The 18,231-nt window shown below is 45.3% G+C and overlaps 1 protein-coding gene across 1 annotated transcript; it reads right to left on the bottom strand.

Moving 5' to 3' along the window:
- Window positions 1–2,754: 2,754 nt before the first annotated feature.
- HTR5A (5-hydroxytryptamine receptor 5A) lies at window positions 2,755–15,770 on the bottom strand. Its single transcript, XM_019424891.2, has 2 exons — window positions 14,519–15,770; window positions 2,755–4,456 (listed from the first exon to the last, which is right to left on the bottom strand). Exons 1-2 carry the CDS (start codon window positions 15,254–15,256, stop codon window positions 4,124–4,126), a joined length of 1,071 nt encoding a protein of 356 aa, XP_019280436.2. The 5' UTR covers window positions 15,257–15,770; the 3' UTR covers window positions 2,755–4,123.
- Between the last annotated feature and the right edge of the window lie 2,461 nt (window positions 15,771–18,231).

The raw sequence follows: 18,231 nt of genomic DNA, 5'->3' as shown, positions 1-18,231 counted from the left end.
GTCTCCAGCCACACTTGCGAAACCTCACGTGGTCTTTCCCGAGATCCTTCCCCTCTTTGACCTTAACATTAGATTGATTAGATTGATTAACATTAGATTACATTAGATTGATTCTAAAATGTAGGGGGGGGGGGAACTTAAGTCCCTGAGACAAAACTTACATTGTCTCAAAGATTCTAACACACTGTATTTGGAGACATCAGTGTAAGTAATGAAGAATGTATTTATTAGTGGCATGGTTTCTTGCTGATGTTAGAGTCACAACAGGCGTAGTTGTGAACACCGACTGTGGTCCATCGTGATCCCTGTGACCCGCTGGGGAATGGCTCAGTGCCCAGGGGACCCCACCTACCTTGAGGAGCAGGAAGGTGAGAGGTGGCCTCTGTACCCACTCTCTCCAGCCCACCTTCTCCAATCTGGGCCCAGACCTCTGTCCCCCTTAAGGTGCCTGGTCAGGGCAGAGGAGACAGGCAGGCTGTCCGATGCCAAACTGGAGGTTTGGTTCGATAACCCTAACCCGAATCCTATCCTATGTTAGTGTGTTTGGGCTGCCTTAGCAAAGGACCACGGGCTGGGCAATTTAAACAAATACATTCATTTTCTCAGTTTTGGAGGCTGGGAGTCGGAGATCACGGTGTGGGTAGGTTGGTCCCTCCTGAGGCCTCTGTCCCTGGCGTGTGGATGCCATCTCCTCCCCGTGTCCTCATGGGGTCGTCCCCCTGTGTGTGTGTCCTGACCTCCCCTCCCTATAGGGACACCAGTCACACTGGACCAGGGCCACCCTCCTGACCTCACTTCACCTTAATCACCTCCACGTACAGCCACATCCTGAGGGCCGGGGGGTTAGGGCTTCACCTATGAACTCTGGGGGGACACGGCCCAGCCCACGACACCCCCAAGTTCAGCTCCAGCAGACCCGACTGGAGAGAAGTTGGAGGGCAGAGCCTGGAGACACTGTCACATCAAATGCCACCACCCTCAGAGTTTGCCCAGCTGGGTCAGGAGACAGGACCCTCATCGTTCCTGTTAACAGAAACACCAGGATGGCCAGAGACGACATCTCTGGGCACACGGTACGAGTAATTGTGAGCTGCTCTGAATGCAAAGGGGGAGACAAAACAGAGAGCTGTTGTGCGGCTGGGTGACCCCGTGGCAGCCAGACACGGGCTACCCACGATGGACGTGGTCCTCCGGGGCCGTGGCACCCTCGGCAGAGAGGGCTCCCCGCATCACTCAGGGGCTGCTCGGGAAGGCGAGCACACCAGCCCCACTGACAGACAGAAGCGCGGACGAGCACGGCCAGCCAGCCCTGGACCGCTGACCGCGGGCCGTGGCGGGCTCACAGGTGACGAAATGCACCCTAGACACCCTGGCTCAATCACCATTTGCATTTTCTAGCATTTCCAACCTAGTCACGGACAACTTTTGGAAATGAAATAGAAGCAGAATAACTCATGAGGTGCCACTTCTTCCACGGTGGGGACAGTGTCTCTCACTCTGGCGCACGCAGAGCGTGTCGCACGACGTATAAAGTGCCGTCCGGGAGGCGTTAAGTACGTATCGAATGACAACAGCCACCGGACCTGTTCATCTGACAGAAATATGACTAGCCTCAGTAGGAGACTGAAATGAAAATAATGACGTGTTTCTCCAACGAGGGATACGGAATCCTGGGGGAGTCAAGGAGTTTTTGAAGCCACCAGCAAATGTGGCAGATCTTCCTAAAAGTGTCAAGGAAAGGACCCTTGTTTTTTTAAAACAGAAAGACAAACATTGAAATAATGGATTGCGATGACATTCACGGGCTCTTTCAGATAGATTGACTGAAAAGTTTACCCATGGTTCTTTTATTTATTGATTTAATGTTTATTTGAGAGAGAGAGAGAGAGAGAGAGAGAGAGAGAGAGACTGAGCACGAGTGGGGGAGGGGCAGAGAGAGAGAGGGAGACACGGAATCTGAAGCAGGTTCCAGGCTGTGAACGGTCAGTGCAGAGCCCGACGCGGGGCTCGAACTCATGAACTGTGAGATCATGACCTGAGCCGAAGTCGGACGCTCAACTGACTGAGCCACCCAGGCTCCCCTTCCCTTGGTTGTGATGTCCCATCTCTGGGCTCCCCTTGTCTGAGCGTAGCCGTCTCTGCTACGAGGTATTGATGAAATTTTAGACGCTCGTCCTTTATTATGACACTAGAATCTAATAGCATTTGGCGGTCTCTCTGGTTCCAAGTAATAGTGGGGAAGGTAACTGAAATGAACAATCCGTATTGTAAAATATCTGTGGGTTGGGTGCCTGGGTGGCTCGGTCACTTAAGCATCTGACTCTTGGTTTCAGTTCAGGTCAAGAGCTCACAGTACATGGGTTTGAGCCCCACACCAGGCTCTGTGCTGACAGCATGGAACCTGCTTGGGATTCTCTCTCTCTCTCTCTCTCTCTCTCTCTCTCTCTGCTCCTTCCTCTCCCTCTGTCTCTCTCTCTCTCTCAAAAAAAAAAAAACTAAAAAGAAATTAAAATATCTGTAGGTTTGGCACTTCAAGTTATATAAACAGAAGGCAGAAAAACCTAAGAATGTTTCCAAGCAAATTCTTCCATGAACTTGCTTCAATGCGTAGATAAGAGGTCTGCACTTAGCATCATCAGCCATGACCCACAGAAGCTGTGTAACATTTCCTCGTCTGCTCACATTCTTTGAGTAAAGAATCTTGGCAGTAAATGCAAGACTAAACTTCCAACCAAGACTGCAAATTCACACAGATTTCCTATTCTTGATATAATTTATTATATACAAAAGAATACATATATATTTATGATAATAATCAAAGATTATTATGAGATATAGTTTTTGAATTCATGCATTGAAAGAACCAGGGACATAGTGGACCACAGGCACTTTTATTGCCCAAGATCTTTTTAAAGTTTTGTAGAATGGCCTAGGTTTTATATGATCATATAAACACCACACCATCACTTAAATGCCTTGACTCACTTATATAGAGGTGTCAATCTGCCGATGACCGAGGCCACATTTTACCATATTTCTGCTTTTCTCATTAGTTAGTAGTAGTGTTGGCCTCAAAATGGGCATTCACACATCAGTAAAAAATAGCAAATTAACCAACTGTCCCTTTAAAGTGTACATGTTTGGTAAATATACCTTCACGGTCCTTGGTTATGAGACTAAAAGAAGCCGCCAGCTTCATGACACCTGTTTTCCTCTAACCTCATGATCCAAGGATAAAGGTCTTTGTCCTGCAACATTTGAATAAATTCTATACAAAGAAACTCCATAGGAAATAAGCAAGTTTGACAGAGTCTACAAAACTAGTCTATTTTTCTATGGTTGGTGCACAGTTGCCTCAGAATGGTGGGAGATATTTGGTTTGACTTTCAGCTCCTGTTCCAAGTTGACGGGTTGGATTTTAGAATAAACTGGCCTTTGGAACATTCACCTCCTCCAGAGTTCTGTGTGTGTGTGTGTGTGTGTGTGTGTGCGCACACACACATGTGGTTGCCACAAACAAAGCCTTAAAGCCAGTATTCACTGGTCTTACAGCTGTGGCCATGTGCTTTAATAGGTTCAGAGACAATATTTTATGGCCAAACACTGGGACATACACAATAAGTACTAGGGTATGTTTACCAGGACCACAGAATGGAATGTTCGAAATAAGGACTATTCCACAAAACTTGGAACTATGGTTTCCTACCCCTCGGATATCGCAGTATGACTTCTAATTCATCATCATCCACCCATTCTCAATCTGTCCGTGTTGCTTTATTTCCTCCCTCTCATCTGCTATGTCTGACTTCTCTGGGGCAAGGACGATGACCATGCTGGAGTGGATTTGGGGGAGGAAAGGGCACTTTGTGGGCAAAGTCCGTGGCTGGTAGGTGCAGGGGGAGCAAGAACAGGTAAGTTAGATTAATAAGGTCACCAAAACTGTCTGGGAAGACCCACATTCCTGCCTTGGAGCATGGAAGGGAGGGCTCGTTCTGAAGACGACCCCGGAGAACTCCGAGGACTTGCCTCTTCCGTGTGGTGCTGGGTATTTATGGGGAAGTGGGTAGAATTGGAAATTTGATTGAGTTACAGGACAGCTCCTTCCTATCCCCAGCCCTCGTGCTCAGTGTTGCTTAGAAAAGAAGTTCTTGAAGGCACTGTTGTAGTTCTTGTTGAAAGCTGTATAGATCAGGGGGTTAAAGAAGGAGTTGGAGTAGCCAAGCCAAAGGAAGATGCTCTTCCAGATGGTGGGGATGTCGCAGGAACACAGGGGGCTGATGAGCTCCGTGGTGAAGAAAGGGATCCAGCAGAGCGCAAACACCCCAATGAGGATGCCCACCATCAGGGCGGCCTTCTGCTCTTTCTGCTCCCTCCACATGTCCCCTTCTGTCTGGAAGGTGACGGTGGTGTGGCGGACTGTGAACACCATCTGAGGCTGCTGAGCAGAGGTCTTCGCCTGGAAGAGATAAGCAAAAGCTTCATGAAGAGCCACCTTCTTGTGCCTTCCAGGCGCTGGGTCCTGCACATCCACTTGAAGAGAAAGCCCTCGGTCGCTGCGTGCGGGTGACTGGCTGCCTGGGGAGCCCACCCTCAGCCGTGGAAACGTGGTGACAGAGCTGGCATTTGCTTACGTCTTAGAAGTGGAAGGAAAATGGGAACACCCATAATAAAAATGATGAAGATGAATTTCCCACTGCTGCCTGTTCAACAACAAACAACTGAAAAAATAAGCCAGTCACATAGTCAGTGCGTGTAATTCGGTGACAAAGGCACGAGTAATCAAAAGTGCTCCGAATCCTTGTCAAACCCTGGGACAATTAAAGTCTGACTTTCTAAAATCCTCACAACTTTCTGAAATCTTTGTAACTTTCTGTGCTCATGGGAATCCTCCCTCAAGGAATTTTCTAGAACTTTTCTCCTGGCGTCAGTTTCCCAGGACCGTTTGGGACAGTTCGCTCACCAGGACACTTACCTCCCTCGGGGCTTCATGGAAAGCAGACTTTCATTCCCTAGCGGGTGAGACTACGTGGACGTTCGATATCATTCTTCCCAGCCCAACCCAGCAGAGTCAGCATTCTGTGATCCCAGTGCATTTGAAAAGGATGCTCACACAGCTCTCTCTCAATAGCACACAAACTTTTAGGCGAAGGACCAGGTCAGAGGGTCATTCTTGTTAACCTAACCCCCTTGACCAGTTCATGGCTACCTCTACAGATTGGGAGTCCAAAGGAATCGATTTATCTGTTCATGGAGCATAACGGAGGTATAAATAAGGACACTATGGTTAAGGTAAGATTAGCTGCTATATGAATTCTTAAATTTGCACGATAGCCTTCTTGTTATTTGCTTGAAGAATAGTGAAACACCAAGTATTGTGCAATCAAAAAGAAAATCATAAATATTGGAACAAATAGTCCACAACACTGCAACCTGGAAAAACGGACATAAAGTGAGAAGTGAAAACCTCTTTCTAGACCCCAGCCTCACCCCGAGATGCGCCAGTGACCTTTCATATATTATTAGTGCACATCCGGTAGTGCATTGCGGGGAATTCATTTATGGAAATGCAACACAATATTTAGCTTTATTTTTCCGCACAAACGGGAAAACCTACCAATTTCTTAATAAAACTCAAACCCAAAACGGCATCAGGGAAGCGATTTTTACCCCTTTTCCAAGGGTGGCAACTTGAAGCAACATTCTGGTCCTGACTTTAAAACCCCTAAAAATTCTCCTCCCTCTCAGCACTTTTTCAGGGGTAGCACTGGCCACTCAGGGTTGTGACTCCCCTGTGACCACTCCTTAATTCTCTATAGCACAACTGATATAAAAGTAGAACACTTAAACTAGACTTTATCAAAGGCTCTGGTCTAACAGTAGAAATAAATACAGCAACACACAGCCAGATATTCTGGCTTTGGAGATATGGCAGTCTTTTGGGAAACAGCCAACCCCTCCCATCTTGACTCCCTGTCTGCCTTCCCTGTGGTCATTAGCCTTTTCAGACTGACTCCAGAAGCCCCCGCGTAGTCCTTTATGTACTCAGATTCCAGTTGCAAGACACGATGAGCCTCACAATGAAACTACCAATGGAAGACCAGCCTTCTGTAAGGATGAGATATATCCCCATGTTGGCACATTATGTTTGTAGGAGTTTCCTGTTGCATAATGGGAAAAAGTTGCAAGGTTTCCAGGCATATGACCTACATTTAAGTGTAGGATTTGAATATTTCGATGGAAATTAGTCTTGGGAAAGGAAGATGACTTTTTATAGGACACTTTTATGGAAGTTCATCACTTTAGTCGTGGTCCCTGTACAGGAACGTGAAGTGCCCTACGTGCAGGCCTGCTTGTATGGGAATTTGGCAGTAATCCTATAAAACCTGGTGTTCTTCCAGTTTACCTGGGTTCCTACAGGTGATGAGCTGTTCCCAGATAAAACGGACATTCGCTGGGTCTGCAAGAATCGTCCGCTGTGTAATGGTTCTAATGTTGAATGAAGGGCATTCTTAAAGATATCCCAGGGAGTTTATTCCTAAGTTTGTCTTCAGGAGGACTTTCCCCTTGTCAATAGGGGGGCTCAGCTAAACCCTCGCAGGGGTTACATGCATGTTCCTTCCTCACGGAGTTGTTAGTACAGCAGTGGGGGGCCCACGTCCCTAGCCCCTTCCAACAAAGACTCAAGATTCCTGTTTTAACCATTCTTTTTTATGTCCCATGGGAACCCCTTATGGTTCTGCTTTAGATTCAGATTAAATATTTTCTCTGAATACTATCTTTTTCTGGTTTTCTGTGAGTCAGGAGTTACTTATAGGTTAGTCCTAGAACCCCACGTGACTCAGAAAAGCACATTTTCTAGGACCTCGATATGAAATGTTGACTGTTTAACTGGGCCCCTCTTCATGCATCCTTCAACACCAACTCACCTGACAGAAGAAAGAGGGCCACGGATTTAAAATGGTTCTTCTGGGACAGCAGAGGCTCCGCTGGAAGGAGGATCTTTGTCGTCTGGGAAGTTTCAGGTTTCTAGTGTCTCATGGCTTTTTGTTGCTCGCCCTGTGGCTTTCTGACTCAGGGACTCCTTAGCTCTTTGCTTTCTGCTAATCAATGATTACAATAAAGCGCCTAATTGAGTCTTGAGAATAGAACTCTATTAATTACTCTATCAATTACTCAACACGCTCATTAGTAGATTCACAGAAAAAGAAGTAGGAGGATAAACAATAAAGTGGACATCCAAGCCAAATTAGACTTTTCTTAATCATCTTTGTAATGCTGTATCGTTTGAAGCACACATCTCACAATTTAGGATACACATACAAAATTTTTCTAGGTGAACAATTAGCCTCATCTCTCCAAATAAATGCGTTCTTTGGGGGACGTGTACTTATGTGTCAGACTTCTCATTTTTCTGAAATCGTTATGTACTAAATAACGATTTACGGGTTAATCATAAACCTAGTAGGTTTCTTTCATTTCCTCTGACCACTCAGCTTCGCCTTCCTATTAATATCACACATAATTGATAGATTACCATCAATGGTAGGTACTGCAGTTCAAGGATGAAGACCGTTACCTTAGAAGTGGTTTTGGGTGGTTTGCAGGTTAGACCAGCCCACTGTCAGAATGGAAGATGGACCGATGAACCAGGATGCTCAAACTAGAAATGGTCTTACACGTTAAGGGAGGGCTCCACACAGGGGAGGGTGAAAACATCGCTTGAACTTCCCAACAAACTTATTCTATTGCTACTTGCTTATATGTGCAAAGTCTGGTTTCATAGGGTAGTTTCGTTTGTTTTTCCTAGAGAGCCTTTCTCTCAGTTGAATATAAAAACATAAAAAAAGATTGTTCTGTATGGCCTTGGCTTGATAAGCTTCTAATCCATTCCAAGCCAGACCTGAGGGCTAATGTTCTGAGGACTGATGGACTTAACACCAATTTGTGGAAAAGCAATTGATCAAACTTCGCTTTCGGTCCTTTACAAAATTTGAGGATATTCCCTGTCCTCTCAATTTGTGAAGGAATGTCACTTTGTTTAGTTGGTATTCCAGCAATGAGTGTTGGGTTGGTGCTTGTATGGCCCCTTGCTAGCATCTGGTCAGGGATCCTTGGGCACTATTCACAGGCACTGACTGTTGGCCAACCATAGAGTCTTTCTTGTGTGTCATGGTTGGTCTAAGCCAAGGACTCAACCATCTCCTTTAGGAACTTTGACTTCCTAGTTTAACTTGCACTATAATCTGAACTCCTGTGCTTTTCTCAACAAATGCCTTTTTAAAAAACCTTTCTTGATAAGGAACTTCTGACAAGTCAAAATCAGTAAATTCACCCAGATAAGAGCCCTAGAAAAATCAGGGGAAAAAAGACCAAACAGTTAACAGCTTTCTTCTTTAATTGGTATGCTAAGGCCTTAAACAAAATCTTAACTCTAAAATAGTCTCGAAGGTTTTGTAACATCCCCACACCCACCTGCCTTGCACATCTAGGTCTTGTATATTTCTACCTAGCTGCACCTGACCTCCTAAATGAACTGTCCTCTCTTCAGGGTTTTCTCAGAAAAAGCAAAGCCACATAGTAAATTTGCCAGATAAGGAGTCAAATCTATAGAATTTCCATTAAAACCCTGGCCTCAAGTTACGTTAAGGGTTATAATTTAGAATTTTCCTAAACTTCAGAGAGAAAATAAAAATAAAAATGGTTATGGAATTCAGAATTTGGTGAGAGTATTGAACAAAATTCTTATTGTCTTGAACTACAAGTCTGTACCAGTGAGTGAAGTGAATTGAAGTCCCCTTAGATGGGGAAAAACAGATCCTTAAAAGTAGAAGGATAGAAAAGAGAAGAGCTATATAATCCAGCTATGAACATTTTAAATATAAAAATATATAAAACTATAAAATGTAAAAATCAGAAGCCCTTCTTTTAAGGAAAGATTGACTAGATGTTCCACACCGTAAACTAAATAAAGATAGAAAATAGACTTCTGGAAATGTTCAAGCAGTATTCTGGTATAAACCCAGCATCTGAAGTTTAGAGTCTTGCCCTATCTTTCTATAAGTGGGCTCAAACTTGAATTAGGGAATTGAATAATAAAAAATAATGGAAATGTGAAATTACCAATTTAGAAAATATCCATTAAGGGACTAGACGTTTCCAGATATCCTTAGAAAAGTAAATTAGCTAGAAAGCAATACAAGATATGTTTCTCTAGATGAAACATCCCAAAGGACCTCTGTTTTCAAAGGTTTGGGAGTCTAGACAAGGACCCTTGTGAATATTGCCAACAGAAAAATCCTTGAAAAAATCAGTGTTCCATACTGGCTACAAGTAAAGAGGACAACTATCTAAAATCTGTCCAGTGAAGTCCCTCTGAGGGAGACATTATCACCCAACAAATTCCTATCCTTCTAAATTTCCAAGGGGAGTTGTCTATCATTATAGATGTACAACAATACAGCTTTCTTGTTTATACAGGCATTACTATAACTGCCATTATCCCCATAATTATAGAACAACAGATCCTTCAACCTAAAATTTTACCATTGTCTGAAAAGGAAACAGCAAATTGCCTTGAAATAAGTTAAAAGCAAATGAAGAAAACTAGAGAAAATTTTCTTTAAAAAAGTAATTAGTTATACCAGAAGGTGAAAGAAGATCATGAAAGACAAATTTGTGGCTATAGAGTAAATTTCTAAAGGCTTGAGGGAAAGTGAACTTCATTAGAAAAATTGAAGCAATGAAAATCTTTCATAATTTTGTGTGCCAACTCAAAGCTGGTATTTTAGGATCATTATTAGAAGCATAGTTCTTTAGTTTCTATCACACACCTACAAATTTAAGAAGTAAGATCTGCTTCCAGGTGAAATGTACTACAGCCCTTGTATGTTATCAGATTGTAGTTGATCTACACATGAAAATACTTACTCTCTGTGTAATTCCAGACATTACCAAACAAATGGCAATAGGTCTAGAATCCTATGGACAAAGGACACCACAGAGAGAAAGATTAATTGGAATAGAATGCATAAAGTCCAGATTGATTCTTCCTGGCTTATCATTAATCTGCCTTTTGTACAAATATGATAAGGCTGGGCCATGCTCTAGGTAGATGAATTCAGCAACATGGTGCCTATCAGAGAACTGTTGTCTCTTGAAGGCCAACCCTCAGTTCAGTAATAAAGGTTTTTCCCTTTGCTTCAGAGAAATTACATGACTAAAATTAGTCACCACATTTTAAGACCTTATATTAAGCCTTTAAATCTTATTATTATACATAGACAATCCCTACTGCTAATCAAAACCACCCACATTTTTCTACTCGTTGATTAATCATGATTCATTGTCACCTTCTCTTTCTCCTATTACCACCCATTGGTTTAACACTAACAATCCGGCAACTGTATAATCCTTAGCCAATGAAGGTAAGTCTGGTGACTGTGTTTCTGTAACTGAAGAAGTGTCCTTGCCCCAAGCAGAATTTTTTTCACTCTTGTTTGAAATTACAACTTACTATTCTTTGTTGGTGGGTGCTATACTGAAAATAAAAATAATGTGTAATAATCAATTTGATATGTAATAAGTAGTTCAGTCTTTCTCATAAAACGTAATTTCATATCGGAAGCCAAATTGTTCAATGACTCAACGGGGGCTGCTTCTAGGGCATATAAAATTGCTAAAATAATAGAAGAGAAGGTATAGAAACTAATAACTGGTATGCTTTCCAGATAATTCACTTCTTCAACATGCTATAGAAGCACCTTCTTCAGGCATTCTTTAAAAATGAACAACAAATGTGAATTACTCGGTTGGTGACTTAATGCTCTCTGAAATTATCCTAAACTGCAGTGTTAGGATTCAGGGAGGATGACCTCAACATTAGCTGCAGAGAATGCCCAGAAGTAGAGGGGTAGGCGTTGGCTGCTAATCAAGAACCTTGACCAAGCAGATGAGTACATGAAGACTGTCTGACAATATACCTATAGCTTCACTGAAGTTGATCACATCTCTTGTACACCTCCAGGGTTCTTTATCCCACACTAAACTCACGCTTTTTCATGTCAATCAAGAAACAAGATTGATTGTTCAGTAGGGCCATCGGTTAGGCCATTTCAAGGACTAACTCTCCAATGCCCTCAATGGATTGTATCTCCTTACAAAGAGTCCAAACGGTTAAAACTCTTTCAGGGAAAAGATTCCTGAGAATACTGACCTCATCCATAGGAGTCAGACAACTTGAGGTTTTCATTTAAAAAAATGGTTGGCACAATAATGTCTACATTGGCTGACATAGTAAATTGTACAGTCTACGCTCTGGAGGCACAACAAAGCAGTTTAAGAATCTTAACCCAAAAAATCTTGACTAACAAAATCACTCCAGCTTTGCTTTTGGCCAGCCAAGGAGGAGTCTACGCACTAACACTAAGTAAGACTTCACATTGTACCTGGATTAACACTACAGGTAAGATACAACTATTTTTAAACTAAAAGAAAAGGTAAACTAGCGGTCTTAAGTAGACACAGGGAATCTTTGGGACTGGCTTTGATTAGGACTAGAAAATCCTGGGTCATGACTTGGGAGATCTTCCAGGCCCTTCTTATAATACTTCTACTTGTTTGCCTCAGAGTTGTTCAACGCTTGGTAGCCAGAGCTCAAATGCTTCTGCACTGCCCTGTCCTGAGAAATGATTGGAAATTACATTGATTGATGTGCAATTTGAGCATCAGCTCTCCACAGATGAAACTTCATCTTCCGGGAGAATCACCAACAGTGGTCAATATCTGGTTAGTCCTTGAGGGTTTCTCTCAAAGCTTTGGCTGAATGAGGACCAAGAGTGGGAACCTGAGAACTAAATGTTCCCACAAACTTAGGACAAGACTGTGTGTTCTATAGCCTAGAGCCAGCTTAAACTTGGTCTATTGATCAGGGGCAATTCAACTCAATGGACTTATTTTACAAGCCAACCTAGCAGTGTCAGTCCCAGGTCAACCTGGGTTGGATTCATTCCAGTAAACCCCTACTGGGATGACAACCAACCAACAAATTTAAGACTCATACAGATGATGTCAACCTACCTATATCTCTCAAAGCCTCCCAATGTCTGAACTCCAAGCTTTCTAAAAATGCTATTTAAGATCAGCATTCTTCTCTGCTCAGAGAGATTGTGCCTGGCCAGCATGGTTCAGCCATACACTAGTAAATAATAAATTCAGCATTATCTTTTTATGCCAGATCTTTGGTAGTGTTTTCATCATCCTTTTTTTGAGGGCAAAGCCCATCTCTTGTGTTGCCAGTTCCCATCTCAGTGTCTGACATAGGTTAGGTTCTCAGTAATATCCTTGGAGAAAACTCAGCAGATAAAGAAGGAGGAAGTATTGTGTTTCCCTGGGTAACACAGCTAGTTGGTGGTAGAACTGTATTTAGAAATTTTGGCACCTGCTACCATGGAGAAATCAGGAGACCTGGTTTGTAATTAACCCTTCACAGTAACATGAGGACAGAGGCAGCCCCATATTGTATATGGAACCCTGGATCATTTGGAGGTCTTGCAAAGCCAAGACAAACCATTTTTTAAAAGTTATCTGGCAGAGAAAGGAGAGAAAATGAAACAGTGCAGACTAGTGTATAAAAGCACACAGATATCATGATGCTTTGTTTCTGTTGTCTCCAGAGCAGAGCAGTGAAAGCCTGCATCGCCTTGCAGTAAGCCTCACAAGAAAAACTGTGACTGCTTTCCTTTTAAAGCTGTATCTGGTACCGATTGTAAACCATTTACCTGGATAAGCATCCCGGCGGAAGAGAGTCCATGTAAGGAGGACCCTTGAAGGTGGTCAGTCCTCTTGCTCCTGACCTGGGCTTGGGGTGGATTCTCATACACATGGAAGTTCCCGACAGTCTGGTGCTGTGAGCACTCTTAGCCATCAGCACTCCTCATTCAGGTTAGAAATCTAATAGGTCAAGGTTTCCCAAATTTGGCATTACTGTCGTTTTGGCCTGAATTATTTTTTGTGGGGGCTGTCCCGTCCACTGTACAATGTTTAGCCCCACCCCTTGCCTCTAATGCTAGATGCCATTAACACTCTCTCCCAAACTTTGATAATCAGAAATGTCTCCAGACATTCCAAATGGAGGGGGCAAATCACCCCTGGTTGAGACCATTGTTCCAGATGAAAGGATAGGTAGCCTCTGACCCCCTTTTCCTTCTTTCTTCCAGAATGATGCACTTTCTCCTCCATTACCTACACCTCTGGTCCCTCTAAGCTTGATTGACTGGTTATTGTTGGAGTTAGCCTCTGATCAGGAAAACAGAACCACGTTACAGCATCCACAGTAGGTGTTTACCTCCCTCACTAGAGGGAACTCTTCATGGGCAAAGATGACGTCTTTCATTGTTTCACTGCTACCACCATCCCCATAGTATGTGCTTGATATGCTTAATTGAATTTATGTTGTTGCCCTAGAGCCCCTAACAGAAAATGGGGCTGTGTCGATTTCTGATCTCACTTAAAAAAGTGAATTAGGCTCAAGGAATCACCTTGGCAATGAGTTGGTCAGGGGGGACGCAATCCCCACACCCCATGGGTTCAGTTGTCATATATTTCCTGAATTGAAATCAGGGTTGGATTATTAAGAGTTAACAAGAAACAGGAAAGTGTGGCGGAGAGAGAACTGGAAGAGAGCCCTCACTGTCGCTGTAACGATTGTCCTACAGAAAATGCCACTTGCAAAGAGCTGGGGAATTGTCTGCCTTAGATTTTTAATCCCTCTCCGCCCCCCCCCACCCCCCCGCCCCGTAGCCTGTCTGGGAAGGCAAACAGGTGATCCTCAGCTATACACAGAAGCCTGACAGGGCTGGGGCTAGACCCAGAGAGCAGCACCACAGGCAACAATGGGACATAACAAATGCAGGCTTAGAGACAGACAAAGATCTGTAATCTCACACCAGGGGAAGAGGACGCTGCAGAACTGCAAAGAGTAATCCAGGAGACACTGTATTCTGCAAAGCTAGCTGCTTTAATTTGCAAAGAAAAAAAATAGATTGGGTCGAAACGTGAATCTGCTTGGCCTGCTGTTTGGCAATCTTTCTGCCAAGGCACCTCACCATCTGTCCCTTCCTTCCTCATTGAGCAGCTCAGTCCAAATGCAGGAAGCTGCAAGTTTATCTACTATAGCCCCAGACACCTGCTTCTTCAGCCCTCCTACAGGGTGTGATAGAGTCACAGAATTTTAGAGCCAGATGGGACCCTGTGGAAGAATGTAGTCCAACCCCCTCATTTCCCATATGGGGGGGGGGAACCCATCAGAGATGGTAAAGACCATTATTGACTCTGTGATACTGAGCACGTTGGAGCAAAATCAGCCTCCGAGGGTTTCTTCAGCTACCCCGGTCTACCCCTTCCCCTTTGCCCCCACCCCTCCCCAAGAAAGGAAACTAAAAAGCTCACTTCCTACAAATTTTCAAGTCAGCGTGCGTAGGAACGCGAGTGAAGTATTTGCAAGGGTCACTAAAGCACCCACCTCCACAGGCTCCGATATGGGTGAGACACTGTTGGTCCTGGAGCCCACGCGGAACCTGGCCGCCTTGTAGATCTTCCAGTACACGAAGAGCACGACGCAGAGGGGCAGGTAGAAGGCGCCCACGGTGGAGAACACGGTGTAGGACGGCTCGCGGCTCACCTGGCACTCCTCGTTGTCCTCGGAGTAGGTCTCCCCCCAGCCGAAGAGCAGCGGAGCCAGGGAGATCACGGCGGAGAGCGCCCAGGTGAGCACTATCATAACGTTGGAGACGCGCTTGCGGGTGCGCAGTGTGTACTGCAGGTGGCGGGTGATGGACCAGTAGCGGTCCAGCGCGATGGCCGTCACGTTCCAGATGCTGGCCGTGCAGCAGAGCACGTCGCACGCGATCCACAGCTGGCACAGCCGCCGGCCCAGCTGCCAGCGGCGCCCGGACAGCTCGTGCACCAGGCTCAGGGGCATGACCAGAGCGGCCACCAGCACATCCGAGATGGCCATGGACGCCACTAAGTTGTGCGGAACCCGGTGGAAGGTGCGCACACGGAGAATGGTCGCCAGCACCAGCAGGTTCCAGGAGAACGTGGCGGCCACCAGAAAGCCCAGCAAGGTCAGGATAAGCACACCGAAGACGGAGAGGAGGGGGCTGGGGCGCGAGTCTTCCCCGCCGAGGCCGCTGCGGTTGGTCTCCAAAGGGGCGGGGGTGGAGAGGGAAAAGTAGGTTAGGTTCACAGGCGAATCCATCTCTGGGTCAGGAGGCCGGCCCAGGGTGTGTGCAGGAGGGGAGTTCAGGAAGACGGACGGTGGCCACTGCGTCCAGAGCCACTTCGGATGTTTGCAACCTCTGGCTGGGGGCAGGGTTTCTGGGGATTGCCTATGAAACTGGCCCCAACCTTCTGCCGGCGAGCATCCGTGGGAGACGGTGCGGCGGAGAGGAGGGCGCTGGGCTGCGTCTTGCAGCCGGGCCCGCCTAAGCTGTCACATGCCCAGGCTTTTCACCTCGGCGGAGACAGCAGTCTGGTCGCCCAGAGCCGAGCATCTCCCAGGTTGGGGAGGTGGGGGGGGGGGGGGGGGGGCGGGGAAGCTGGGCGACCCTGGAGCGTGTGGGTGCCTCTCCTGCCGGAGAGGATGCTGGTGCGTCAGAGCAGTACTCTCGCAACCTTGCCTCGGTACCGCCCCTCTCTCCAGGCAGCGGGCTGCAGCCTCAACTCCGTGCCAGGGAAGCCAAGCAGGGACCTGCTTTCGGGGACCTGCCTTCTGCTATCCCCCCCACCCTCGCTCTCCCCCCCACCCCGCCACCACCCGTCCCCTAGCCCCACCCCGTCTGGGGCTGCGGCTTTTGGAGAACGAACACTGGCGCGCGCGTCCAGACCTCCCTTATCAAAGTGGGGATCCAGCCTACGTAAGGCATCAGCTGATAAGGTCGCGTCTCCCCGCCTCTCTCCCCAGCACGCTGGTGCTGTCCATGGTGCTGCTGCCTCTATCCACCAGGGCGCGGGGCTTGGTGCTGTCCTCGGTACTGACCCTGCTTTCTGAAATGGGCTTCCCTCATGAATCAAGTTTACCAATGAACTTCCCTTGAGACATTCCTGTAGCCGCCCCCTGCCCACGATCCTCTAGGGGTGGTCTGCGTACCTTCAGTGGGTTCTCAGCTTTCCGCAGGGACTTACATTTTGTAAGTGTATTCCAGGTTAAGGGTCTAAGACGGTATCACGCTGGCTTTTCAACTACTGAAGATTTCAGTATACTATTGCATTCTTCCTACACAACACCCAGTGCTTCCCTTAAAGGGTAGTTTTCCTTTAAAGAGAAAAGGCAAGATAGTATTTACCACTGTTCCTAGAGACAGTTGAGGCATTGGAACTCGAATGTTTAAACTATTTCCTCAGAATCACAGAAAAGCTGCAGTCTTTCCAGTAGACCCTATTAGATTTGCTCCCCATGAAGGGAAACATTGGAAACAAGTTATTATAAAAAACAACAACAACAACACCACCACTCCATCTCACTAGAAAAAAAGAGGGAGCATTTAACTCTTTCCCTGTGCATACACACATAACCATATATTCATTCACAGTGATTGCAAAAATATCAAAAGGCCCTACCCAGAAGTTATGATGTAAAGCACTTTGCAGAGACATGATATACAAAGATAAAATAAACTAAGAAAACCAACATGACGACAAGGAAAATAAGATGGCATTAAGCATTTTTAAAGTACATACAGTAGGGAGGCACCTGGGTGGCTCAGTCAGTTAAGCATCCAACTTCGGCTCAGGTTGTAATCTCACAGTTTGTGGGTTCGAGCCCTGCGTCAGGCTCTGTGCTGCCAGCTCAGAGCCTGGAGCCTGCTTCGGATTCTCTGTCTCCTTCTCTCTCTGCCCCTCCCCCACTTGTGCTCTGTCTCTTTCTGTCTCTCAAAAATAAATAAATGTTAAAAAAAAATTTTTTAAGTACATACAGTAGGTATTATGAAGTCCCATACATTCACAAGTGGCGGGCCACAAATTTGGCCAAAAGCTTTTTAGCTATTTGAAAATGAGAAATACATTTTTTTTATAAGATTCAGTTTCTAAATGAGTATGATAAGCATCAGGAGACTTCACTGGGAAAAGAGAAACTTCTCCACTGGGGCCCATAAGAGAGAATGCTGTTGGGAAACGTTGATGAGAATATTCTTCATTCAACACAAGATTACTCACAGAGCTGCTTCACCAAATATTCCTTAAACACACCAGATGGTGGCTGCCCGTGTACAGTGCTTCTGTGTGTGGGTCTAGTCAAGGGAAAACTTGTGCTCATTCAGAGCACATGGCTCTCTTGGAGCCATAGAACCAATGGGACTGAGGTGTAGACCATGAATCTTCGTCTTTGAAACAAATGTTCTGAACAATTCTGCATTCCACTTCAGGGGCCCGTGACCTGGAATAATGGGTGAGCTGCATAACCAGTGGGCAGCAGGCCTTGACGATGGTATCTCTGGATACAGATCTTAAAAGGCATATGGGATTCAAGCATATTCCCCACTGGTACTGTGTGCTACAGCTAGCTGTCTGTTAAGTGAGACGCTTCAAATAGGAGACCAAGCCGGGCGTAACTGAGGTTTTTTTGGTAAAAACTGGAGTGTCATATAGGTAAGAATGAAGTCAAATGCTCTCAAAAAGAAGAAGTCCAATGGAGCATTTCCAGAAAAACCTTTTTTTAAAAGAAATCCTGATTTATCTTTTAAAGAAACACAAAGAGAAATCAGAAATTTCAGTTTTTTATCTTAGAGCATGGTCATAATTTTAGCTCGAAAAACATGTAAACAGGTCTACAACTCTGCCATAAAGCACCTCTGAAATGCCAGTTTTGAGGAGTGGAATTTCCTGGTTTTCTTCCTGGGGGCTGAATTATGTCCCCTTCTCCCTCAAAATTCTTGTGTTGAAGTGCTCACCTCCAGTACCTCAAAACATGATTGTATTTGGAAATAGGGTTTTTAAAAAGTGATGAAGTTAAACAGAGGCTCCTATGGTGAGTTGGGCTGGTGTCCTCATAGGAAGATGAAAGTTTGACATACAAAAGGACCCCAGAAATGTGCACACACAGAAGGAAACTGTGTGGGAACGCAGCAAAAGGGTGACCATCTGTGAGCCAAAGAGAGAGGCCTCAGGAGAAGCCAAACTTGATGACACCTTGATCTTGGAATTCTGGCCTTCAGAACTGTGACAGAAAAAAGT

This window comes from Panthera pardus, unplaced genomic scaffold (genome assembly GCF_024362965.1).
Source record: "Panthera pardus isolate Hobbes unplaced genomic scaffold, ASM2436296v1 HiC_scaffold_9, whole genome shotgun sequence".
In the NCBI taxonomy this organism is placed as follows: domain Eukaryota; kingdom Metazoa; phylum Chordata; class Mammalia; order Carnivora; family Felidae; genus Panthera; species Panthera pardus.
The sequence above is the reverse complement of the archived record's forward strand: the minus strand, read 5'-3'. Positions and strand labels throughout refer to the sequence as shown.

Bases quoted from the DNA above. Each gene is read 5' to 3' on its own strand.
- HTR5A (XM_019424891.2), bottom strand. From the start codon at position 15,256: ATGGATTCGCCTGTGAACCTAACCTACTTTTCCCTCTCCACCCCCGCC. The intron at 4,457-14,518 runs GTGGGTGCTTTA...TATCTCTTCCAG, and splicing joins CCATATCGGAGCCTGTGGAG to GCGAAGACCTCTGCTCAGCA.